General features: G+C 42.3%; 1 protein-coding gene across 1 annotated transcript in view; it reads right to left on the bottom strand.

The window, feature by feature from the left end:
• kirrel1b (kirre like nephrin family adhesion molecule 1b) overlaps window positions 1–23,417 on the bottom strand; it is a 36,559-nt gene extending 13,142 nt beyond the window's left edge. Inside the window, exons 1-10 of the mRNA XM_034702811.1 lie at window positions 23,414–23,417; window positions 22,156–22,305; window positions 15,552–15,701; window positions 15,097–15,254; window positions 9,243–9,393; window positions 8,603–8,708; window positions 5,956–6,104; window positions 3,165–3,292; window positions 2,587–2,713; window positions 1,469–1,569 (exon numbers count right to left, since the gene is read on the bottom strand). Coding sequence (XP_034558702.1) covers window positions 1,469–1,569; window positions 2,587–2,713; window positions 3,165–3,292; window positions 5,956–6,104; window positions 8,603–8,708; window positions 9,243–9,393; window positions 15,097–15,254; window positions 15,552–15,701; window positions 22,156–22,305; window positions 23,414–23,417 — 1,224 coding nt within the window. The remainder of the gene's footprint in view (window positions 1–1,468; window positions 1,570–2,586; window positions 2,714–3,164; window positions 3,293–5,955; window positions 6,105–8,602; window positions 8,709–9,242; window positions 9,394–15,096; window positions 15,255–15,551; window positions 15,702–22,155; window positions 22,306–23,413) is intronic.
• Between the last annotated feature and the right edge of the window lie 327 nt (window positions 23,418–23,744).

The following is a 23,744-nucleotide window of genomic DNA, read 5'->3' as shown; positions in this document are numbered from 1 at the left end:
TCTGCAGACGTGGGGAGTAAAACCGACCTCTGTGTCTATTAAGACAGCCTACAACTAGCATGCCTCCCTCCTAAGCTCCTTGTTAGTACACATGTGTGCAGGGAATGAAAAACGGAGGAGGGGTTCAGTATTATTTTATACAGTCTATGGGCTGAACAAGCTCCGAGCTCTGACTCCGTGACAGACCGGATATTGTTGTTACGTAACGAAGCCATAATACTGCATATTTTCAGAGATTATAAGCAAAATCCCAGTTTCCACTGACACATTATATTTCAGACTAATAGTGGACAACCTCATAGCATAATCCAACCAATCACAGCTTGATCTGATGTGTATATTTAAAATATCAGCCATTTGAAATTTGAAAAAAATAGTGATAATTCTGGATATTTTCAATCAGAGATGATGAACAAAATAACAGTTTCCACTGAATAGTGTTCCACTATTAGTCTAATTAAAATGACTCAGAGGAAACTGAGCTTTGTTCATCATCTCTGATTGAAAATATCCAGAATTATTGCTATTTCCTCAAATTCCATTTGGCTTTTATTTTGAAAGGACACATCAGAATGACCTGTGATTGGCAGGACTTTTTCCTTCTCCTTGTCTGTCACAATCTGCTGCTTCTAATTTTGTTTTAGGACTGGTAAAAATATTCCATTGCTTGTAAAAGTGTTTCATCCTTTGTAAATTTGTTTTGCATTTCCCAGCCACCGTAGCTTAGGGCTGGCTCAGGCATGGCTTGGACCAGCTCCTAGTTATGCTGCTATAGGCTCTCCTTCTCTCTCTATCTTCATGTATTTATGCTCCAATATACAAATAATGAGTTTTGAATCTGAGTGTTCTTGTTCTTCTTAACTCTATCTTTGTTGTTGATTGTTGATGATTGAATGCAGCTGAAAACAAAATATCACAAAATGTTGCTCTTGCACAGCCGATCACAGATTGGCTGATCATTTTTGGTCACTAACCAGGTTTGGGATTCTTGCTTTGGTTTCTTTTTCTCTTCAATATCCTATTTGTTAAGAGAAAATTTGATGTACTCACCTTAGACGGTCCAAATATTTAACATATCTAAAATGAAAAGGCTAAAATATGCTAAAACAAAACGCTGTCCTCGTTTTGAGATTTCTTTGACTTATTTTGCGGCACTCCAGCAGCCCAGCACTCTGCATCTCCTCTTTCACTTCAACAAAACACCCAGAAGCTGATTTTGATGAGTCACACTTTTCACCACAGAGGAAAAACAGATGCTTCACACATCCTCGTGACACAGTCAGAGGACCGAGCGGCGTCGGGCTGATGGTGTAGATAGTAACACAAGCCGAATACAAGACGTACAAATCATTTTGTTTTCAAGGTGGACGAGGGGTTACTCTTATCAGGATTCTGTCTGAGGAAAGATTCAATCTGTCTGAGGTCGAGCACCTCTGCTGCAGATTACAACTTCCAAGGATGGACTTACAATCTTATCAGGCGGGGGCGTGCTGGCGATGTAACACTTGATCTCTCCTCTCTCGCCTCTGACAGCATACTGGACCGGATCGCTGGAGATGATGGGAGGGCCTGGAGAAGACATACACACATAAGAGGGATCGTACAGGAAGTATTCTACAAGTATTCTACAAGAGCTGTCAACAGAGGTAGCAATGTTTAAGACGTCTCAATCACGGCTTACATGAATCTGTGTAGAGGAAAATCTACGCTGAAGCAGAAACTTACTTTAACTCTTCCTGTCCCATTAAAGTTACTAACCATAGACCTTTCTGGAGTCCCTGAGCTCCCTTGTCTCGTAGGTTCCTCTGGATCTCTGCTGCTGTGCACGTGCCAGACTCCAGCAGCTACAACTACTACTGTCCGTCTCACCACTATCATCTTTCTCTCTTCATCTCCCTCTATCCCTCTCTCCAACACAGTCTCAGCAGATGTGTGTCTAACATGAGTCTGGTCCTGCTGGAGGTTTCTGCCTGTTAAAGGAAGTTTGTCCTTGCCACTGTAACTTGCTAAATGCTGCAAAGTGCTCTGCTCATGGTGGATTAAGATGAGATCAGTCATGAGTCCTGTCTGTAAGATGGGACTGGATCTTATCCTGTCTTGATGTTGTGTCTTTGTTAATAATGGAACATAGAGTACGGTCTAGACCTGCTTTGTTTTGAAAGAGTCTCTCATCAAGCTTTCAGGACCACATATTTCGCAAGGCTGTGCCAGTGAATGTCGCTGACCCCTCTTTGGTGTGTCTGACGCAGATTTAAGAAGTAGATCTGAGCTCAGTTTTTTATGCTCGGGTCATCCTGAATCTGTTCTGATTTATGAAGTGTCCTGACGATGAAGGGCCTCAGAACTTTTTAGGCATGACGAATTATCTGTTGGGTTGGGGTCAGGCTTGAGCTGGGATAAATCAGACGGGCAAAGGCTCATGGAGGGCTCTGGGAGAGGTAGATGCATACATGTTGCACAGAATGATAGAAGCTCATAACAGAAATCCTGAAGGTGTTTTAAAATCCTCATCCATAGGAATATCTATCAGGTATGGGTTATAATCTTGCTAAAGTCAGGATTATCATCGCCACAGAAAATACTAACCGTTGACTGTAAGTGTGACCTCAGTCTCTCCCACTCCAATCCGGGGCACGATGGCCTTACAGACGTACTGGCCTGCATCAGACTGGCTCACTGACTTCAGATACAGCTGGTTGTTGTTGCTGAGCACCTGCACACACACACACACACACACATACACATAACACAAGCTTAAGTATGCATAAAGAGCAGGAGAGTAGATCTGTGAGATGGAGAGCAGAGACAGTCAGAGAGGGAGAGATGTTAAAAAGAGGGGAGGAGGGGAGGGCGACAGGAAGATCTATATTTAATTCATAAAACATGTTGATTTACTCAGCAGGCTCCATTAGTTTTTTTTTCCTGGAGCTTTTCTTCACTTGTTAGCCATGAATTAAAGATTTAAGATATGAAGACGGAGTCTCTCTTCTAATCGTCTGCTTTGCAACCGAGCAAACATTTATGAGGTCTGGCTCTTGGATATTGAAAAGGGTTGAAGATGAGTTTTTTTCCCAAATACATGTAACGTTTCGAATTTTAATATTTGATCATTTCCCAAGAGAAGGCCAAAGGTCAGAGAGAGGTCTGCTGGTTTCCCCCCTCACCATGTTGGAGCCCTTCTTGGTCCAGGTGAGGGTGAGCGGCGGGTTGCCAGACCACTTGCAGTTCAGCGTGACGTCGGAGTCCACGTCGACGGTGACCGGCCTGGGCTCCACCACCAGGATTGGGCCGACTGAGAGCAACAGAGGGAGAGAGAAAGAGAGAGAGAGACAGACAATCTGTGGTTAGGCTGAGATAAATGATTGAAACGGAAACAGGCAAAGTGGAGACAGGAGTCTTTTTTTCTTAGTCCAATACCTTTAAATCTAAGAAAGATTAAAAATACATTTTGCCTCAAATTTCCTGCAGAAGCTATTCGAGTGGAACTCTTCAAACTCTCTGCGTTGACGACAGGCGACCAAAGAAGTTGATTTATTACTTTAATGTTCTTGATCAATATTTTTCCATGTTCTCTGATGGTATGTAATCTTATTCTTAAAATATTTTTATTTATGTATTTATTTTAACTAGTTATTCATTTGTATTTATTTGTATTTATTTATTTGTATTTACTCATTTATTTATTTGTATTTATTCATTTTTATTTATCCATTTATTAATTTATCATATTTATTTATTCTTAAAACCTCCATAACAATGATGTAATGGTCTACTGTTTCACCACTTTATTCTGTTTAATTAATTTTTCAAAATCTTTTGTGTTGTATTTTTTTTTTGCATAGTTTCTCCACTCTGTCTGTTAAAGGTTTATTCCGTAATCCTCCTGAATCCTGCCCATGCTTTGTTAATCAAAGCACCTTGTAAACATTTGTTTTGAAAGGTGCTATATATGTAAAAGTTATTATTATTATTATTATTTTATTTCATTTTTTTATCATTATTCTTATTATCATTATAAAATAAAATCAGCGCCCCAGTTCTTTAAAACCACCCAGTAACAGCACTCTCTCTGTCCACTACCCCTTTGCACTTCCAGTATGCACTGTAACAAAACAAACACAACATGGATCTTTAACATAGATTGTATAATAAATGAACGTAGTATCCGGGACATAACCCATCTGTTCCTGAAGCCAATCGCCGGTGGGTGTTATATTGGAAATGCTGAACTCAACCTAACTTCTGTTGAGCTAGGTAAAGAGGCGGGCCTTTAGCCTGCTCAATAACAGCTACAGTGTGCCCGCCTGTCAATCAATTCAGTCATGTCCTTATTTGGGCAAAACTTGTACGTTTAAAGGTGACATATCACGCTTTTTTCATCAATATATATTGGTCTAAGAGGTCCCCAAAACATGTCTTTAAAGTTTATGCTCAAAAAAACACTTTGAAATCAGATTTTGGTCTGCCTGAAAAGCCCTCTTCTTCAGTCCTCCTCAGAACACTCTGTTTTCTCTCTGACCACGCCCCCTCAGGAAGTGGATGTGCCTCGGCTGTCCAGCACGTTGATCTAATGTTTACATGTTGGCTGAATATACACGGCTGCTCAGAGATCGCGTTTCTTCAACCCTCTGAATCTGATCCAGAATCTGATCCTGACGGAGAGGCGCCTGTAGCAGGACCTTTCTGAACCATTGGTCACAGATTCTGTGTTTCTTGTTGTTTTATTTATCAGTATGTCGACGTGTGTCTTGGTACACAGCTACGAACATGTAGCTATGTGGCTATGCTAACTAGCCCTAGCACTTATCCATGATAAATAAAAATCATCCACTAGATCTTCAAATCTGCAGACGTGGGGAGTAAAACCGACCTCTACCAGAAAGGCAGCAGGACCTTTCTGAAGGATTGGTCACAGATTTAGTGTTTCTTGTTGTTTTATTTGTCAGTATGTCGACGTGTGTCTTGGTACACAGCTACAGCTACAGCTATGAACAGGTAGCTATGTGGCTATGCTAATTAGCGCTAGCACTTATCCATGTCAAATAAAAATCATCAACTAGATCTTCAAATCTGCAGACGTGGGGAGTAAAACCGACCTCTACCAGAAAGACAGCGGGACCTTTTCTGAAGGATTGGTCACAGATTCTGTGTTTCTTGTTGTTTTATTTGTCAGTATGTCGACGTGTGTCTTGGTACACAGCTACAGCTACGACATGTAGCTAAGTAGCTATGCTAACTAGCGCTAGAACTTATCCATGATAAATAAAAATCATCCCCTAGATCTTCAAATCTGCAGACGTGGGGAGTAAAACCGACCTCCGTGTTTATTAAGACAGCCTACAACTAGCATGCCTCCCTCCTAAGCTCCTTGTTAGCACACGTGTGCAGGGAATGAAAAACAGAGGAGGGGTTGAGTTGTATTTTATACAGTCTATGGGCTGAACAAGCTCCGAGCTCTGACTCCGTGACAGACCGGATATTGTTGTGACGTAACAAAAACACTGAAGTCTGAAACGGCTCGTTTCACACACATTTACAGAAAGGTGGAGAAATCAAAACAGGGACAGAATGGATTTCTTTCATTCTCGGGGGGTTTGTAGACATGCCAGGGACACATATTTCAGGTAGAGAACCATTAAAAAGTCCATTTTGCATGATATGTCACCTTTAATATCTTTGAATATGACAAGTTATGAAAATAATTCACCCCCGTACAGTGTGTGCTGATAGAGAAATTAAACCCAAGCTGATTTTTGAACCCGGCTGTAAACATGTTTATTTCTGCTGTAAAGATCGTCTTCTTTGAATGGGTGTGTATGTGGTTTTTGATGTTTCTGCAGCCAGCCTCTAGTGGATGCTTGATGAACTGCAGTTTTTAGTGCTTCCGCATGTGCTTCATATATTTCAAGACCGGAGGCTTCAAGCAAACATACATTTAGCTCCGTCGTTACTCACAGTGCACATCTACGAGGATGCTGACGTTGGTGCTTCCCACAGCGTTGAAGACTTGACAGGACACAGGCTCAGTGAAGAAGGAGTGATCTGCTGTGGTGACAAACATGCTCTCTCTGGCCCCCTCCAGAAGCACGCCACCTTTCGCCCACCTGACAGACACACGCATAACCATTACACAAATATTCAAGTGTTACAAATCATTGTTATTTCACTGTGACAGAGGTAGACCTCTGAGGCATGGTGGGTTTTAATAACTCTTTGGAGGTGATCCAAATGTTAGATCTCCTCTATGAGACAATGAGTGTTTCTATATTATCAATTAAAGCTATTAAACCAACATTTAAAGAGCCTGGGTGTCAAAACCTGCAGGAGTGATTGCAAGTTTGAGAAATAAATCTATCTTCATTTCTGTCAAACATCCTATATCTTCCCAGATATATGGCTCAAAATCATTCAACCGTATTGCACATCTGCCATCAGATGACATACTCATATACACTGAATAGGCTCAGAGCTTAAGTACCTGGCAGAGCGCCCACAGCAGGACCCTCTGGTGGAGTCTCAGATTAAAACCACTGACTTAAAGCCTTAGCATTTAGCAATTTCCCTGCCTCAGTGCTGTCACTTTAGATAAAAGTCAATGTTTAATTGTACAATTGTTCAATACTTTCACCAATTCTGTTCTGCAAGCAGAAATTAGGATTCAGGGTCTCCTCCAGGTGGTGCTTACAAGAAGATTGGAATAAATGAAAGAAAATCTATCGGCATTAGACAGAAGTGCAGTCTGGCTCCTGGAGTTAGACTGCAGGTATCAATGAAACCCGTCCCCATAGAGTATCCGGCACCTTCAGAAAGTCTATCACAGTCTGAAGTTGGCATAAAGGTGCAACAATGCTGTCAAAGTCAGTAGCAGCATAAAGTTTATAATTAGTAAAACAGAAAGTGAAGGAATAAAGGACAATTCTGATGTTTTTCAACTCGAGCTCAAACAGTATAACAAGTTCAGAATGATCTCTCAGGGTAATCGTGTGACATCGTAATGCCTAAAGGGGCTTACTGAAGCCGCAGACTGACTCAGATTGTTTTTCCAAGCGCACAACAGCTTCACAAAGAGAATCCCTGACAGTAAGGACCTTTTTTGTTGAAATAAGATGTGATTTTATTAAAAAAATAGCTTACAATCTTAACAGAAATAGTAGCTTGACTGCTGGAATTGCTGTTCTACTTCTGTCTCAGGTGGCTCATGTGTTTTCTAATGTGCTGTTGTATCGTAAATTACCATTTTAAACACTAATGCCCCGCAACAATACCAACACACGAACTAACCGCCACATTAAGGAAGAGAAACATTGACAATTTAAGAGTAGAGTCGTAAATGTAACAGGCTAAAGTCATAATTTGATATGATGAATTAAAAAAATTACAGCAATAGATTTCTGGGAGTAAATTCACAAATTAAGGAAAATGTTGTCTTAATATTACAAAGATAAAGTGTTAGTTAATAAGAATGATATACATTTACAGGAAAAATATTGTTCAGTTGTTGTAAGTTGTACTTTAATTAGAATAATGTTGAAAAATAACGCAAAGGAAGTCGTGAAATTAGGAAAACAAAGTCTTAAAATAATGAGATTGAAACTATAGAATAATAATAATCAAGTTGTGAAATTAAGAGGAAAAAGCTGTACAAGTATGAGAAAAAAAGGTTGGTAAAATATGAGAATGACATCTATAATTAAAGAGAATAAAGTCCCAAAATTATTTTAAAAAATGTGAAATTAGGAGAATAAAGTCCTAAAATTCTGAGAATACAGGCGTAAAATTATGAGAATAAAGTCCTAAAATTAAGAAGAAATAAAAAAAGAATTAAGAGAATAAAGTCCTATGAGAAGAGGATAAGTCCTAAAATTAAGATAATAAATTCTTAACATTAAGAGAATAAATTCCTTAAATTAGGAGATTAAAGTAGTACAATTAAGAGGATACAGTCCTTAAACTATGAGATTGAAGTTGTAAAATAACTAGAATAAAATCTTAAAATTATTTTTAAAAAACCTTGTGTGGTAAAATTATGAGAGTAATGTTATAAATGATTAGAATAAAGTCATAAAACCATTAGTATAAGTCCCAAAATTAAGACATACAAGTTGTACAATTATGAGAATAACATTTTACAATTACACAGACACATTTTTAAAATAATGACAATGAAGTTGAAGATTTATGAGAATAAAGTCTTAAAGTTATCAGGATTAAGTAAAAAAAAATCCAAGAACAAAGTCATTGATTTTTTGGAATAAAGTTTTTGGAGAATCAAATCTTAATATTACAAGAATAAAGTCAAAACACTACAAGAATAAGGTTGAAACATAATGAGAATAAAGTTGTACATTAATAAAAATGCACCTTATTACTTATTTATGAGAAAAAATGTCATGATCTTTCTCAAACAATGTTGTGATTTAGTCCATGGTTAGCCTTTATGTATCTTTCTGAATCCTGAGACTTTTAAGGGTGTGTTTCTGATGTGCCAAAACATGAAGTATTTCTTTGGGTTTGTGAAACCTATTTTAACTATATATATTCTTTAAAAGAAAAACTCTTATAAGATGTTAAAAAATAAGGTTGGTGTCAACTTGTTCCCTACCTGTAGCCCATGATGGGAGGGTTGGCAGAGGCCTGGCAAGTAAAGGAGACTCTTTCACCCTCCAGGACGGACCGAGGCTCAATGGACAGCGTCACCATGGGAGGGTCTGTGAAGAGAGACACATATGTAACGTGCGCCCAAAGACAAAGATGGAAAAAAGGTAAGTGATGCAAAGCAGGATGGTGATTGATTCCTGCACAAACGAACGATAACCTTCACAATAAAATCTAATGTTCTCTGCAGCCTCCTTCACTAACGCAGCACTGTTCAGTAATATCTACTGCTGCTATTGTTCCAGTAATTACAAACTACACCGGGTTTGAGACTCATCAATCTTCCTGATTGAATACTCAAAGTTCAGTTTTTCTTGGGGGCAATCAGTGCTCGTTTCTCTCTGACTGAAATCCTCTTAAACACAAAAAGTTTCAAGTTTTCCGGATGCTAAAGAAAATCAACACGCTGGACTGATTAAGCGAGAAAACTATCCGCCCAAAGGAGGGTGTCAAATCAATGCACGGGGAGCCTGGAGCCAGCTCAAGCCTGAAAATGCTCTAAGAAGTGGAAGTGAATTGATATACAGGGTATATCTTTTAGTTTGAGTGTACTGAGCCGCTCTGACAGGAGAAAAAGAGCAACATACGGTGGACGTTGAGAGTAACAGTGGCTCGTTTCCCCATCGGCACCGCAGGGTTGCTGGCCACACAGGTGAAGTTGCGGCTGCTGTCAGTGTCGGCTGGTGTGATGGGAAGGTAGCTCCTGGTCGTTACCCTCTTCCTGTCTGGGAGCACCTCCTGCATGGAGAAGAAATGAGGAGTGATGGGGGAGAGGATGATCAAAGAGGAGGAGGAGGAGGAGGAGCAGCACGGTGGATGGGGAAGGACGGGAGACACAAGGGGGTTACTAATAAGACCTGATGACATCAAATAAAAGAAACCTATGTCTTGTACTTTATCTTCACGGTTCAAAAGTTGAACGTTGGTGCAGGAAAATAACTGTCTACAAAATGTTCCTCCGATTTACACAAGAAATTCAGTTTTCTAATGACAGAGGAATTTGCATTGATAATGAGAGCTGAACACTTCAAAAGAAAAGAGGAATAACACGCTGGAGCTGAAACATTTCATTGATTCAAACAACCACACCGCTGCTGTCCTCACTTTTATGTTTCTGCAGATTTAATATATTTGGGGATTTGAATAATTGGTTGGACAGAAGACGGAATTCGCAGACATCATCTCGGGCTTTTGGACCCTGTGATGGACACTTTTCAAATGTTTGACGTCTCTTATATTAAAGGATTTGAATGCATTTAATTATCATTAAAACATGGAGGCCATATGCTCCATGAGCGCGGGATGAAGCTTTATTAATTGGCTTTCATTAATCAATATAGTTCTGTTGCTTTGCTGTCAGACTCTGACATAGTTTGAATTATTTTCATTATTGTTGCTGTTTGAATGTTCCCTACGCCCTTCTCCCTAATCCCTACTCCTAACTCCTTACTCCCTACTCCTAACTCCATACCAGCTACTCCTTACTCCATGCTCCCTATACTCTACCCGTTGCTCCCTACTCCTGACCTCCTACTCCTTACTTTTTACTCCTAACTCCTTACTCCCTACACATTACTCCCTACTCCCTACTACTAACTCCTTACTCCCTATTCCCTACTCTTTACTCCCTATTCGCTACTCCCTTTTCCATACTCCTTACTTCTTATTCCCTACTACTTTCTCCTTACTCCCTATTCCTCAATCCTTACCTCCTAACCCCTAATCCATACTTCTTAATCCCTGCTCCCTACTACATACTTCCTACTCCCTACTCCTTACTCCCTACTCGCTACTCCTTACTCCCTACTACAAACTCCTTACTCCCTATTCCCTACTCCTTATTCTCTACTAACTACTCCCTATTCCTTATTGCCTATTCCCTACTCCTTTCTCCTAACTCCTTACTCCCTATTCCCTACTCCTTACTGCCTATTCCCTACCCCTTTCTCCTAACTCCTTACTCCCTATTCCCTACTCCTTACTGCCTATTCCCTACTCCTTACTGCCTATTCCCTACCCCTTTCTCCTAACTCCTTACTCCCTATTCCCTAATTCCTTCTCCCTACTCCCTATCCCCTACTCCTTACTCCCGACTTCTAACTCCTTACTCCCTATTACCTACTGCCTATTTCTTACTCCCTCTTCCTTAATCCTTTCTCCCTACTCCTTACTTCCTGCTACCTACTCTCTACTCCTTACCCCCTACTAGCTACTCCCTATTCCTTACTCCCTACTCCTTATCCCCTTCTCCCTGCTGAATTAGTTGGAAATAATTAAAACAGAAGATATGAATCCTTTCCTGCACGTTAAGAAGCCTTTCCTTTTCAGATTCTGGAGGTGATTTGTGTTTCAGTGTGTGCATCGTGCACAGCAGTGTAAGTGCGTGGTCAGTAACACAGTAGCATAAGAGCAGCATGCAATATGTATGAGCATGTGTGGGGGGCAGAAAACTGGCTGCAAGATGTAAAAACATCTGTGTCTGAATGTGTGAGTCACTGTTTGCTGCTGCCTCTGTGTGCATATAAAAGCATGAGTGCGCATATGCATGTGTGAATGTGTGTGTGAGCGCTCTGAGGCATGGTTTCATGTGTGTAGGGGGTATATGGGAGCATGGAGAGTGTGATAGTGGGAAGAAAGAGAGCAAAATGCATCACTGGGAATGTAAGTGTCACCATGTGTATCTCTGACAGACGGTATGAGTGTTGCATGTAGCGTGTGAGAGTCAGTCTGCGTCTGTGTTTAGGTCCCGTGGAGATTATGCAGATCAGGCCAGTGACGTATGAAGAAGAAATAAAAGTGATCGTACTACACCGGCGGACCAGTAGAGGGCGGTAAGAAAGAGACGAGGGCACAACAAAGATGACGCAATAGAAGGAGACAGACAGGCCGGCATCCTCAAGTGTGACACTACAGTTAACCTGTTAGCATGAAGGAGATTACTATCGTGCTTTATTGCAAATTGATTAGCTGGATCAACATTTAAAAGGAGACCAGCTTTCGTGAAACGCTCAACTTAAAGCAAGAAGACAGATTTTAAAAGCCATGCCAGAGATCAACCGGTGTTCCAGTCTAAACAGCGACCCTGTTAACTGGAGACTTTCAGCCGGATGCATCCCTCACAAACGTCTTTAGATGCTGATTAAATATCTGATGAGGATATTTTGACACTTTAATAAAACTAAACTAGTTTGCATTCCCAGGAACTCCCTCTGTGTTTCAACAGCTGTGTAAACTCCACAAACACTGACATGTTCAGCTGAAGGTCTCCAGTTTACAGGGTCACTCTTCAGGCTGGAACACCGGGAGCTGACGGAGACGCATTCACACTATCAGGCTCAGAAGAGACGGATGTTCAGGAGTTATTAAACCAAGTGAACACTGCCTTAAGTATTCAGATCAGTCTTCAGATACTCAGATGCACAAACTCCTATAATGATAGCTACTCTGCTGCTTGTGCCGGCTTTATAGGTGGAAATTAACGCCGAAAACACAACCGTCTTTCCTCCGTCACCTACAGGATTTAATACAGTAAACTTAAAACAACATTAAAACAATCAGTCACATGTTTAGACTGCTTTAGCCACAACTAAGTTTTGTGTGGTGTAATTCTGGCCACGATAGCCCCGCCTCCAGCCCCTGATGTATTTGTCTTGGTAGATGCATTTGTCACTTACTTTAACTCTTCCTGTCCCATTAAAGTTACTAACCATAGACCTTTCTAGAGTCCCTGAGCTCCCTTGTCTCGTAGGTTCCTCTGGATCTCTGCTGCTGTGGACGTGTCAGACTCCAGCTGCTACAACTACTACTATCCATCTCACCACTATCATCTTTCTCTCTTCATCTCCCTCTATCCCTCTCTCCAACACGGTCTCAGCAGATGTGTATCTAACATGAGTCTGGTCCTGCTGGAGGTTTCTGCCTGTTAAAGGAAGTTTGTCCTTGCCACTGTAACTTACTAAATGCTACAAAGTGCTCTGCTCATGCTGGATTAAGATGAGATCAGACTGAGTCCTGTCTGTAAGATGGGACTGGATCTTATCCTGTCTTGATGTTGGGTCTTTGTTAATAATGGAACATAGAGTACGGTCTAGACCTGCTCTGTTTGGGAAGAGTCTTCTGATAACGTTTGTTGTGATGTATGCAGTTCTTTCTCCTAGCCCAGCAGGGAGTTGGTGCTACTCTGGAACCTGTTCTTTGGTGGTTGAAACACACAGAACTGGTTCCAGATCAGGCACTGGCTCTGGACCAGCCTTGGAACTGACTTAGTAAAAAGGGGTCAAGTTGAACCAGCTCTGAACCAGATGTCTAACAGTCGGTGTGTATGTATTCCTTTGTGTGGATACAGTGGGTAGCAACAGAGGATGTGCCCCTGGCCTTGTCTTATACTCTTTTAGATGTGTCATTGTCACATATTTTATAAACCTGAATGTAAAACTACGACCCAGCAGAGCACGAGTAACCACGCAGTTTCAATCAAGTTTCATTTCAAACCTCATTTCCTTCAGTTCACTTTCTAAACATGTTAACATTAAGAAATCCTAAATATGATTACTATGATTTTCCAGGATTGTTGTCATGCTCAAACACTTCAATTACAAATCAAATGAAATGTTCAACAGCTTAATAACACTGAGTGACAGAGCGGGGATGACTGAGCTGCAATTTCAGGCCCAAAGACGATCAAACATACAATGGAGGAAAAATGTTAGATTCTAGTTTATTAATGATTCTTCAATAAAACAGATTTGTTTTCATTTAAATGTGTGTATGATGTTGTTTTTCCAGATACTAAAAAAAACAGTATGTGTTGTCTGACCTTTAATCTTCAACTAAGCCAAGCAGGTGGTATCCATCCACCTGTTTTCCTTATCGCCAAGTCACCTGACAGAGTGTCCACCCAATCAGGAGGTCTATTTAAGCTGCAGGATTTCCAGTCTACGCCTCCTTCGCATCCACCTGCAGGCTCCGACTACTTCTGCATCTCCCTCTATTCCTCTTGGGAAGTTGAGCCTTCAGTTATTAGGCCCCTCTCCTTTGGAGTCATCTACCAGTCAGGGTCCGGGAGGCAGACACCCTCTCTACTTTTAAGAGTAGGCATCAAACTTTCCTTTTTGATAAAGCTTATAGTTAGAGCTGGATCAGGCTTGGACCAGCTCTTAGTTATGCTGCTATAGGCTTAAACTGACACACTGGGATCCTGTCTTTCCCTCTCTCTCCTCTCTCTGCCTGCCTCTTACTTTAACTCTCCCTGTCCCATTAAAGTCACTAACCATAGACCTTTCTGGAGTCCCCGAGCTCCCTTGTCTCGTAGGTTCCTCTGGATCTCTGCTGCTGTGGACCTGCCAGACTCCAGCTGCTACAACTACTACTATCTGTCTCACCACTATCATCTCTCTCTCTCTTCATCTCCCTCTATCCCTCTCTCCAACACGGTCTCAGCAGATGTGTGTCTAACATGAGTCTGGTCCTGCTGGAGGTTTCTGCCTGTTTGTTGCAGAGGTAGGAAAACACTAATTCTAACTACACGTCGTACACAACACGCAAAGTGCTCTGCTCATGGTGGATTAAGATGAGATCAGACTGAGTCCTGTCTGTAAGATGGGACTGGATCTTATCCTGTCCTGATGTTGGGTCTTTGTTAATAATAGAATATAGAGTACAGGGTCATGTGAGGGGCTGGAGGTGGGGTACACCCATGACCATCGACCTGGTGAGCATGTTTTAGGACTGTGAGAGGAAGCTGAGGAGTCCATGCACACAGAAAGGAACCAAGTGATCTGAGCCGCGAACCTTCTTACTGCTCCGTGCGGCCCTCCTGTAATGAACCTTTAATGAAGCATACTCATGTTCTTAAGTGCTGTTTGTGCTCTTTCTTTAAAGCCACATATATTAAAACTTTATCAATCTGATCCCACATGTTTAAGTCCTTAGTTCTCCCACACCAAACAATCCTGCTACCCACAGGTAAGCAGGTCACAATCTACAATTTGCAAGCCTTCAGAGGTGTTATTCAATAAACACGTTATAATTTCTCAAGCAAAAAACTGTCATAATCTTGTGTTGACTTTTTTGCACTAGAGTGCTTCCAGTGCACACTGTATTTGCCTAATGCAGGACTCCAGGGGTGATGAGCAGCCTGAGGTGTAAATACTGTAATTCCCCTTTGCAAAGCCAGAAGCAAAAAGCATCTAAACAAACAAACAAACAGACTGAGCGGCTGTCATTAAAGAGCAAATTAGAAGTGTGTTCAACGCTCTTTGCAGCCACTTTCAGGCATTTCAAATGAAGCAGATCATTCTGCACGACATGGTTTTATTTGTGTTTCATGAAGCTTGGTGTGTTTTCTTTTTACCTTCATGTGTGCAGGTGTGTGTGTGTGTGTGTGTGTGTGTGTGTGTGTGTGTGTGTGTGTGTGTGTGTGTGTGTGTGAGTGTGAGTCACCGTTGACTGGTAGGCCCCATCTATTAAGACTCCATCCTTGGTCCACTGGATGTGCGCTGCAGGCTTGGCCCCGCGGGTCACACAGGTCAGGTTGTACGGCGTCCCGGCCATCAGCAGGAGCTCAGGGGACCCATCGACCACCGGGTCCTCAGGGGGGACTGCAGGACACACACACACACACTCACACTTTAAAAAGGGCACATTTATGCAAAAGTGCATTCATGCATACTGTCAGAGCTACAGGTTTAAATACAGCATGTATGCCCAGAATACAGTGTACAATACACCACAGCCATAGCTGTTCTTTCCAAAGGTCACATTTGGGATATAAAATCATATATATAATATTGATGCATGAAATAAAGTCAATAATAAACAATAAGTCTTAATCAAAGAGTGTGCATGCAAATACTTGTCAGGAGAGTGGCCCCTGAATGAGCAGCCAGTTGACTTACTGAGCACGTTGAGTTTGGCTCTCCTGGAGCGCAGCGCGGCCTCTGTGGCCTGACACTCGTACAGAGAGTCATCAGACAGCTCAGAGTAGGAGATCTCCAGGTTGTACTGGCCGATATCCAGAGCACGAAGCACACGGTACCTGGGCCAGGCTGCAGGAAACACACACACACACACATACACACACATAGTTAAATATATGCAGAGAGATTCAGTAGAAGACTCACTTTGTGATTCATACGCTTGTTAGTGTCTGTTTTAGCTCAGCTGTAAGTCATGCGTGTTCATTTACGGGTCAGAAAAACCTGACGCATTTGGAAGAACTTGTGGAATGTAATTTAAAAATAGTGAACCCCCTGGAAAACATGACCTGCTGTTTTATATGGTGGCTGGCATGAGAGAAAAGGCCCATTACATGATGCTGTTACAGCGATGAGTCATCGGTATAGCACTGCTTTCTCTAAAGACCTGTGTCTGAGGATAATGTCTTTATTAAAAAAACATGGAGTGATGCGGAACAATAGATAAACATTGTTCAAGGTTAGAAGCAAAGTTTTTAAGTTCCTTCCACAAGAGGAACATTTCAAAGCACAGATGATAGAAAGCTCCAGGTTCATATTTTGGCTATTTTTCCCACCTGTATTGATCTGTAATGATCCCAAAACTCAGCCTCAAGATGATTCAACCTACATTCATGAAAATGGCTAGGCATATGTATCATCCCAAGAGCTACAAAAAATCCTCTTAGGGTCAGGGTGAAATCCCAACAGGAAGTCCAGAAATTGGGGTTGAATTTTTGATTGCCCGATTTACAGGGTGTACATTTGAATATACTCATCCAAGGGTTTTTATCCTATCTACTCCTTCTTGGCTCAGTGTGTTGAAGACACATTGATGATGAAAAGAGTTTAAGGGATTTTTTGTACGTCAAAGGGTCAAAGTTTTGTGTTTTTGGCCAATTCGCCAAATACTTAAAACCTTAGTAACTCTCATGTGAAATGTTGGATCTGGTCCACAATGGTCATACATTATAAGTCCCCAGTCTTGGTATCATGGATGTACAAAAGTCTCTTGGAGTTTTTTTTGCTGAGCACAATCTTCAACTTTAAAGCATAGATGAGGGGAAGATCCAGGTTCATATTTGGCTTTCCCCCCACCTGTAATAATCAGGGCCAGAGCATCAAGCACTTCTGCTCACAGGATCGCTTTTTAGGGGACCTTATCATGACCCGAAACACAACAATATTGAACACACATCAGGCCTGGCGAAAAATTGGCTGGTTGGTTGTGCAAAAATTCAAAAAACTGCTAAATACTGCCCCTCAATTTTCCATTCACAAAGTCAGCCCCTCAAGACGGTTTAACCTACATGCATGAAAATGTTTAGGCATATGTATCATGGTTTAAGCGACTAGTAAACTGTGAAAGTGCAAACTAGTGAGGTTAAAGATTTATTGTTCAGACGACTAAATACACACACCCCTAACCTGTAGACTCATTTACAGTTTGTAAACAATGATAATAAATAAACTAGAGAACAAGTTCCAAGTTAACATGGTCACTCTTCAAATTGCAGGTTGTTCTGAAGCTGGTTGTGATCCTGCCTGACTTCAGAAGAAATTGGGTCTACGGTGAGAATGCTAACTCTGACAACCGACCAAAAAACAACAGGCATTTTGATGCTGCTGACAGTTTTAATTCTGTGTTTAAAGGAGCAAAAATGCTGCTTTTGTTAGCAAAACACAGGCGCATATTTTTGATGACGTAGGCTGTAAACAGGTCTATGCACTGGCCTGATACCAGTAGTTAGCGCCCCAATGGAACAAAGCTTGGTGCATGTGGAGAGTGGAAGTTCTGCCAAAGCTAGCACATTTTTTGCTAAATATGTCCTGTTTTGGGCTGGTTTTGTTGTAATAGCGAGCCAATGCTCCAGCCAAGGCTTGGGAACGAGTTTCAAGACAGTGAAGACATGGTTTGAAAAAGTCTCAACCATCCAAAGTCTTTAATTCAGTGTCAGTAACTGCGTTTGTGTTTCCTGCTGACACCTGACTCATTCACAAGATAAAGCAGGCGGAATCACTCCTCTGAAAAGGATAAAGCTGAATTGTTGTTGCATTAGCTCCATCAATCAGAGTCAGAGTGCAGCAAACAGGAAATGCATTTATTAATAACCACTTGAAGATACCGTTAGCATTAGTAGCATTTATTTTCTGACCTTTTTGGGTAAACCACTCGGGAGAACATGAAAGTATGTACTCTGCACAAACAACACAGCTGCTCACAAACAAAAACATGCACACAGTACACAAACAGCTGGAGGGTTTCTGCACACACACACACACACACACACACACACACACACACACACACACACACACACACACACACACACACACGCACACACAGATCAAACATTGACACATAAACAATGATGCCACATCAATTTCTGTATGCTACACACACTGCAGAACTACAGGCAGCACCGTTCCAATTACAACACCCCCCTCCTCTCCCTGTTTGAACCCTCGCCTCTCAGACAAAGACATAATTGAGCGTGACGTCCCACTAGGGGGCACTCATTGATCCTCCGTGCCCAATCCTAACATGACATCATGGATTCAGATGGCAGAGGCAGCAGGAAGGCAGGCAGGGAGGCAGGGAGTTGGGGGTGCGTAGAGGAGGAAGGAGGGTGTAGGGGGGCAAAAGTATTAGTGGAGATTACATCATCCACTCCAGCACCTCGCAGCATAGCAACCACAGAGGTGAAAGCACCCCGGGGAGAAGGAGAGGGAGAAGGAGAAGAAGGAAGAGGAGGAGGAGGAGGAGGAGGAGGAGGACGAGGAGGAGGAGGAGGATGAACAATAAACTGATGCCTGCAGGAAGTGCAATGTGTTTGGGGTGTTTGCATTGATACCTGCACACATAAAACACGTGAAATTATCACCTCATATATATTTGGAGGGCGTCCTTGAAATTTAAAGCCGAATATCTTCACATGTGATCCGATGTGATGTCAGGAAAGCAGGTTTTGTCAGTGAATGAGCACACATCTCCTGCACGCGTGTGGGCGTGCAAACTGCAGGTATGAATTCACAGCTCAATCTGCACTCCCACACTGTCATCAACAGCTGTATGAAATCATACAGGGCACACAACAACACGCTCTAATATGTCAGACTTCATGCACCAGTAACACCTCATCAGATCAGAGTACATTAACACTACGTGCTGCTGCAACAACACATGAACACACACACACACACACACACACACACACACACACACACACACACACACACACACACACACACTTCCCTCCATTAAGACATGACTCTGTGTTCACACCATGAAAGCAGAGGAGCGGGAGATTGAGAGACAGTCTGTCAGGGATGAAGGGACGAGTGGCAGCACAGACGACTTAAGGATAAATAATGGACAGAAGGTGATGATGGATGGCTGGAAAGCAGAGGAAAAGAGACAAAGAGGACAACGTGTTTATCAAACACCCGTGTGTTTGTCAGCAGAGCCGAGCTCGCAGAAGGCTACAAGGACAAAGAGAGCATTACAGAGAGAAGGAGGGAAGGAGGGAGGAGATGAGAAAGAGAGGAGGGGAGAGGAGGGAGAGGAAGAAAAGAGGGGAGAAGATCTGGGAGATGTATGAAGGAAGATGATGGAGCTGTCGGTGGAAGATGGAGGAGAGGGATTTATAAGAAGGGGGAGGAGGAGGAGGAGATGGAGAGAAGAAAAGAGTGGTATAGATGGAAGGACAAAAGAAAAAAGGAGATGGAGAGAAAAAATAAGAGAGAAAAAAGGAGAAAAGACAGAAACATACAGAGAGAGGGAGGAGACACTCAGAATGAAAGAAAAAAGAGAGGGGGAGAGAGTGCGGAACAAAAGAGAGAAAGAGAGAAGGTGGTAGAGAAGGGAAAGAGGGACGAAAAGAGAGGAAGAAATGAGAGAAAGGGATGAAAGAGAGAAAGAAAGAGGGGAGAGAGGGGAAGAGAGAAAGAGAGATAAGGAAGAGGGACAAAAAGAGAGAAAGAGATAGAGAGAGGGAAGAGAGAAAGAAAGAAAGAAAGAAAGAAAGAGAGGAAGAAGAGGGACAGAAAGGGAAGAAGAAGGAGAGGGGAGAGAGAGACACAAAGAAAGAGAGGGGATAGAGATGGAAAAGAGCGAAAGAAAGATGGGAAGAAAGAAAAAGAATGGAAGAGAGGGGGAATTACAGAAAGAGAGATAAGGAAGAGGGACGAAAAGGGAGACAGAGAGAGAGTCATAAAGGTAGTGATAGACGAAGATTCAGTATGTGAGAGGGAGGAACAAAGAAAACGAAAGAGAGACGAGAGAAAAAAAAGGAATGAGACGGACAGATGGAAAGGTAAAAATAAGAGGGGAGGAGGAGGAGGAGGGTGAGAGAGAGAGAGAGAGAGAGAGAGAGAGAGAGAGAGAGAGAGAGAAGTTGACCTTTGTTGATCCTGTGAATTAAATTGAGTCGAACACAAGATTCTCATCACGTCGGATCATCACTTGTGTGACTGTGTGTCTCTCTCTCTTCTGTGTGTGTGTGTGTGTGTGTGTGTGTGTGTGTGTGTGTGTGTGTGTGTGTGTGTGTGTGAGAGAGAGCTAATGTACTTCCTGTTTTTATAATGTCATGTTCAGTCTGTTCGTTATTAGATCCTTCAGTAAAATACATCTCTGTGACATTTCAGACTGAATGTTTTCTGTTACGTTCATGTCGAGCTGCACGCAGGTGAGGAAAGGCTTGTCTGACAGTGTTGACACTCACAGGTGAAGGTTTATGATTAACCAAGGACCTTTTTCATAATAAATCTTTGTCCGGTCCGTCTCCGATCCGTCACAGCACCAGATCTGATAGGTTTCTATTCTAGTCACTGTGTTAACTTCCACTGGATCCGCTCCGTTGCGTTCCAGCTGCTTCTCTGATCAGGCAGGTCAGAGTCCTCCAGATCAGACAAAACAAGACTTCTATTTTTGATGCTGGAGCACGACGCATCAATCTCAACAGAGCAGATGGAGCGGGACAGGAAGTCAGGTTTCACCAAAACAAAATAAAAACATCTGGTTAATTTTCAGAATAAAACACTCTGTGTTATCACCAGATCGTATTTCACTTAACTACAACAACAGACCGTCATGATGAGCGGAGCCAGGCCTGGAGTCAACAGGTCAGAGGTTTTCAGAGGACCAGAAAGACAACATGGATGAGGAGAGGAGGAGGAGAATCCTTGATTCAGTGATTACTGTGGGAAAACCTCAGTCACATGACTCCAGCTGTCCGGCAGTCCTGCTCTGTGCTGAGTTCCAAAAACGTGACCGGTGGATGTTTACAGACGGGAGAGAGCATGGAGACAAACTGGACACGGATCTGTTGGAAATCCGATGTAGGGGTCGTAAAGTCAAACAGTTTTGTTGAGCGCTGTGTGCACTGGTTTAGCAGAGTGGAAGACGGACCGTGTACGAAAGTGTGAAGACATCTGAGCAGGACTACAAGCCTGGACTGTCAATGCTGCACTTCGGACAGTTAGTAAAAGTTCTTCAAGGTCCTAGCAAAGGGAAATTAATTTGTTGAGTTGCTTTTTTATTTTGCTTACTGAACCGAAAATGAAAAAAAATCGTGTACTGAATCAAACAGTGTTTATTTGAGCGAAATCGAGCAACATGTCAGGGCTGGTGCTCGGCTGGTGCAGGGGTAGATTCTTATATTAGCTTCACTTTTATGCAACAGCTAGAAAGGAAGACGCGTCCTCCATCTTTAAGTGAGTCCAACCAAACAGGAATGTCTACAAAGCAGAAAGGAAATGACTGTACGAGGATCAAGGTGACAGAACAACGTTAAGTGTGTTTTTCAGCCTCCTCTAAAGGGCTTTAACTTCAGTACTTAATATATTCTATAACCATGATCCAGCAGAGCTCAGAGTTATGATTCTGAGTCTTTTTTTCCCATTGTTTAATCAATAAAAGTCCACAAGATAATTTTCACTTACAGAAGTATTTCACTGACTTCATAATGGGTGAAGAAAACGAGCAGCATTTCATCAATTTCCCACACTTCTTCCTCCACTACTCTTATTTTGGTACTCTTGAGTTTCCTCTGGCCATGTAGAAAAATACCTTTTCTCCGTCTATTGTGGCGCTGACCCTTTTACTCCACTCTCTTTGGGTTGCATTATATGCTTCCCTATATTTGAAATGAAGTCTATTCTGCTCCTCTGTCGCACTCACAGTAAGTCACTCTGGATGTGCGTGTCGGCTTATGCGAATGTGCGTCTGCTTTTGTCAGCAGTGTGAGGGATTTTCTCTAATTCAGCATGATATACAGGACTCATTTTTGCCCAGATTGTCACTCACACGCCTCTTGGCTCTTAAATCTCCCTCTCTCTGCACACTGTTCATTCCCTTAATGTTAAGAACCCCTACACTTTCAGGCATAATAGCTTTTGTCAGGGTTCTTAAAGTCAAAACTGAACCGAAACCGTAGCTGAGTTATTCCCCTTCTTCCCTTCACTTTGATCCCTGCAGCTTGAGGAAGCTGTGAGTTTTTTTTTTTTTTACGTCTCCCGCTTCAGGATCTTACCCCCCTTTCCTTACCTCGCAGACCCTCTCCGATGCCGAGGGCCAGGCCGTCTTTGGTCCACTGTACGATGCCGCTGTAGTTGAAGATCACGCAGGACAGCACCACCCGTTCTCCCAGCACCACTGACTGGTCGGCGGGCTCCTGAGAGAAGCGAATGCACCACACTGCAACAGAGGGACAGAGAGGGAAATCAATTTTAAGTTCCTTTCATAGTGACCTGGCCGTGAGCCGCCATCTTTTATTGCACTGTATCGAGCCACACGGTCCCTCTCCGCTCTTATTGACTGGTGTTTGTCCATATGGAGGCTGTTGGGGTGATTTGTTGTGTCTTTATTGTGTATATGTTGTTTTTACTGCTCTTTTTTATTATGTGTTTTTATTGTGAGTATGTTTTAATATGAACCCTGTGTGTGAGTGGAATTCCTCTTATGAGAGAGAGCAATGATTCCTACATTCATGCACATCCTCTGGCTGAACGGAGGGATGCTGGAAAAATCAGGATCTGAACCTGGAATAATCTGAGTCCTTTAAAGCATCATGACGTTAAACTGAGGGCTATCATCCTACGCTATCATCTTGTTTTAGGCCCACTGAAGTGTCCCTGTGCGCAAATCGTACAAACAAAGAGCTAAATCCCAACAGCTAGCATTCAGACGATGTATTGCTAACATTTGGGGTTAGCTACATTGCTGTTAGCATAGCTACCCTGCTACAAACACAAACATCCAAGTCTGATGCTGGTTTATGCAATAGACCGGCTCCACTAGTGCACTATGCTAGCACCAAGCGGCAACCTCCAGTCTTAAAATGTGAAGCTCAAGCTGAAGTGCTAAAAACTGCAGTTCCTCGAGCGTCCACTAGAGGCTGGCTGCAGAAACACCTGAAACCACATACACACCCATTCAAAGAAGACGATCTTTACAGCAGAAATAAACATGTTTACAGCCTGGTTCAAAAAACAGTTTAGGTCTGAGTAGTTCATTTCTCTATCAGGACACACTGTACAGGGGTGATTTTTTTTGTATTCTGTATTTTTGAAGATATTACACATACAAGTTTTGCCCAAATAGGGGCCTGCCTGACTTGATTGACAGTTGGGCACCATGTAGCTGTTAGCGAAAAGGCTAAAACCCGCCTCTTTACCTCACACTAGCTCGGACGAAGTTAGGTTGAGTTCCACATTTCCAATATGGCACCTGCTGACGATTGGCTTCAAAACAAGTCTTCTGGAACAGATGGATGACATCACGGATACTACGTCCATTTTTTTACCCATCGAGGCATATTTTGGCTTCACATCTCACAGTGGGAGGAGCATGGAGGCATGATGTCTGTATTAATGTATAGCTAACAGTCACGTTTTTAATATTCTATTATTGTAAGCTTGAAATGTTTGTCATGCAGAGCTGTAGTGCAGCCTCCCACCACTAGGAGGAGCTGTAGCTCTGATGAATGGGTCTACTACCTGGATGTAAACAAACACAGATCACAGATGTTATCTTGTTGGCTGTGTCTGGCTAAACTGTTGCACAGCCACTGGACCAGACCATTGAGTAACAAGCACAGGCATGTGGACGTTAGCCTGCAAGGTGGTGCTAGCTCT

Source organism: Notolabrus celidotus, chromosome 15 (assembly GCF_009762535.1).
Source record: "Notolabrus celidotus isolate fNotCel1 chromosome 15, fNotCel1.pri, whole genome shotgun sequence".
Taxonomy (NCBI): Eukaryota; Metazoa; Chordata; class Actinopteri; order Labriformes; family Labridae; genus Notolabrus; species Notolabrus celidotus.
Note: the sequence above shows the minus strand (reverse complement) of the source record. Positions and strands in the feature narration are given on the sequence as shown.